This window comes from Gavialis gangeticus, unplaced genomic scaffold (assembly GCF_001723915.1).
Source record: "Gavialis gangeticus isolate Ggan-Ray unplaced genomic scaffold, GavGan_comp1, whole genome shotgun sequence".
NCBI classification, from domain to species: Eukaryota; Metazoa; Chordata; order Crocodylia; family Gavialidae; genus Gavialis; species Gavialis gangeticus.
The window spans coordinates 21,208,209-21,210,740 of NW_017728993.1; the positions used below are offsets into that span (position 1 = coordinate 21,208,209).

The 2,532-nt window shown below is 35.3% G+C and overlaps 1 protein-coding gene across 7 annotated transcripts in view; it reads left to right on the forward strand.

Moving 5' to 3' along the window:
- SPATA6 (spermatogenesis associated 6) overlaps nucleotides 1-2,532 on the forward strand; it is a 70,372-nt gene that overhangs the window by 14,473 nt on the left and 53,367 nt on the right. For 5 of the 7 annotated variants that reach the window (XM_019501339.1, XM_019501337.1, XM_019501336.1 and 2 more), the window contains 3 exons: nucleotides 415-463; nucleotides 954-995; nucleotides 2,087-2,211. In XM_019501339.1, the coding sequence (XP_019356884.1) occupies nucleotides 415-463; nucleotides 954-995; nucleotides 2,087-2,211 (216 nt within the window). Of the gene's footprint in view, nucleotides 1-414; nucleotides 464-800; nucleotides 826-953; nucleotides 996-2,086; nucleotides 2,212-2,532 lie in introns of all 7 variants that reach the window. The other 2 variants (XM_019501343.1, XM_019501338.1) reach the window with 2 other exon arrangements.

A 2,532-nucleotide genomic window follows, 5' to 3' on the forward strand; every position in this document is an offset into this window, starting at 1 on the left:
CATAAACCGGTTTGACCCAAATCAGTTAAGTCTGGTACTATATTCAGTTAGGTTTATCTTAAACCAGTTTTAGTCATTCTGAAGCTGGTTGATGTACACTGAACTTATGTCTGTTACAGGTTGAAACCAATTTCTTATCTCTTAAACCGGTTTATATGTAATGGCTGTCCCTAGCTGAAATGGCTAAATATCAGATGATCCAGGCGCTGTCTTTCCAAGAAATGAATTATCTGACTTGGTGGCAGGTTATAATTTCATTTCCTTCCCCCGCCCCCCTGTGAGGAACAGAACTGTGCAACAATCCAGGGGAAAGTAAACTAAATGGGTTTTTTTTGTTGGGAAAGAGGTGTTCGTTTGGTAATGAAAGCGTTTGATGAGAATTATTATTTTTTTCTCTTTCCATGTCTGTTTCAGGTATTTACTGATGTTGTTGATCCTGGAGACCTTGTTGAGCTACTTGAACGTAAGTTTTGCTTTTTTTTTTATGCTGTATTTCAGCTTTTAGTGGGCAATACCAGTAATATGGAGCCTAAAGATATAAAGTTGTGCTAGACAGAGAAGAGAAAAAATGTTCTCACTACCTACATGTGTGACCATTAAGATAGTACTTATTCAAAATGATAATTCACATGTGAGTCTAGGAAAAACTTCCAGCAGATTTAATGATCTTTTTTATGCAATTCTAGTTTGTTTATTGTAAACTTGGCCTAATAATAACTTGTACTTTGGTCATACAACTACGTTAGTCTAGATTTATATATTTGTACGGAGTGGTTATAATCTTGCTGTTGTTATTATAGGTACATCAAAACTCCTCTTTTCTGTGCAAGTATGTACAATGTTGAGGTAGTTAAATCAGGAGATGACTTCTCTTGTATTTTGCATATCAAAGTGACCTCTAATTATCATTTATTTTTTTAACTTATGAAAAAACTGTTTTCCCTCTTTTCCAGTTGACACTGCAGTACTTGAACTAATACAACTTGTTCCTCCAGGTATTGTATTAGTCCCTTCATAAATTATGCAGTTTAATAGGTGAATTTCCATGAGGATGTAGCCCATTACAGCAGAATCATTTTTTTCAGCATACAAACAATGTAAAAAGCTCTTCAATAAATAGTCCTCTGAATATAAAATGTTAATAGATCGAGAGGATCTCATCTCTGGAAGAGAATTAAAGCTGAATATTGAAATGTACTGTACTCAGGCCTACAAAAGTGATAATACTTTAGAAATTGAAAATAAACTTAAACCATCAATGTGCACTTATTAAAGGCATCAACATTCACTTGCAAAGTGTCTGCCTGTGAAGTTTCAAAGTGCATAATCCTGTTCTCAGAATGACACTTTCTTCTTTTATTTTAATGGTGACCACTGGGAAAACTCTTATGCTCGCTATAAATATTACAGGTCTCTAGGGAGATGTGAAGATAATAAATAGTGATTTGTCATACTTCTGTTATTGGTTTGTGTGATTATAAAAAATCTATCTTAATGAAATTCAAGTGTTCCCATGAATAATGTAAATCTGCATTTTATTGGAAATAAAGTCAAGTTTGAAGGAGGACTCATTTGGGAACTCTGGTATTAAAAGTACCCACAGTTACAGGTCCTTAGTAGTTCCAAGGAAATATTTGCTTCTCTCGAATGATTCACCAGGATATTTACACAAAGAAATAAACTGTGTGTGGATTTTTGTTTTACTGCAGTCAGTTTGTGCTGGGATGTATAACCTCTGGCAAAGTATCTCAGAACCCCTGGAATTAAATCACTTCACCTAAAAGCTCTCATCTATCCACAACATTGTGAAAGTTCTCATAATATTCCTTGTGGAATTTTTCTCCCTTCAAAAAAAAAAAAAGTTACAGGAGAGGATCTTTTGAGCATCTTTAAGTACAGTTTTAGATCCTACCTAAATTCTTTTCTAGCAGCTGCACACATTTCTGATCCATAGCCACAAGTCTTCTGAAATACATAGCTACTTATTTATGTATGAAATACACATGATTTACCAACATCAGTGAGTCTGTATAGCACAACCTGCTCTGCTCTCCAATTAAATATATGTATATTTTCCTTTTTTTAGTTGGAGAAATTCTAGCAACTTATGAAGAAAATACAAGAGATTTCCTGTTTCCTGATCCTAAGGTTACTCGTGGACACCATGGTTCAGATCGTGAGATTTTAATGAAGAGGTCCTTTAGCTTTACAGTGAGTGCATCTGTATATTGTATTTATGATACACTGTGCTACACAGGAACGGCATCAAACCAAAAATGATTGCTTTTGACAAATCATTCACCCCTGAAATGGCAAGTTGTAATCCCAGGCTGAACTTTGGTGAAGGTGTACCCTATCTGCTGGGAGTGTTATTTTTAACTGAACATGCAAACTATACTTGTATAATGCAAACAAGATAGTATCTAGGTTGGTTTCATGTTAGGTTACTATAACATCTGCTGGGAAGAGCAGTCGGCTAGGTCCGAACGCTTACGTAGGTTCTTGGAGAGAGTCCAGGACCTTCATCTAACC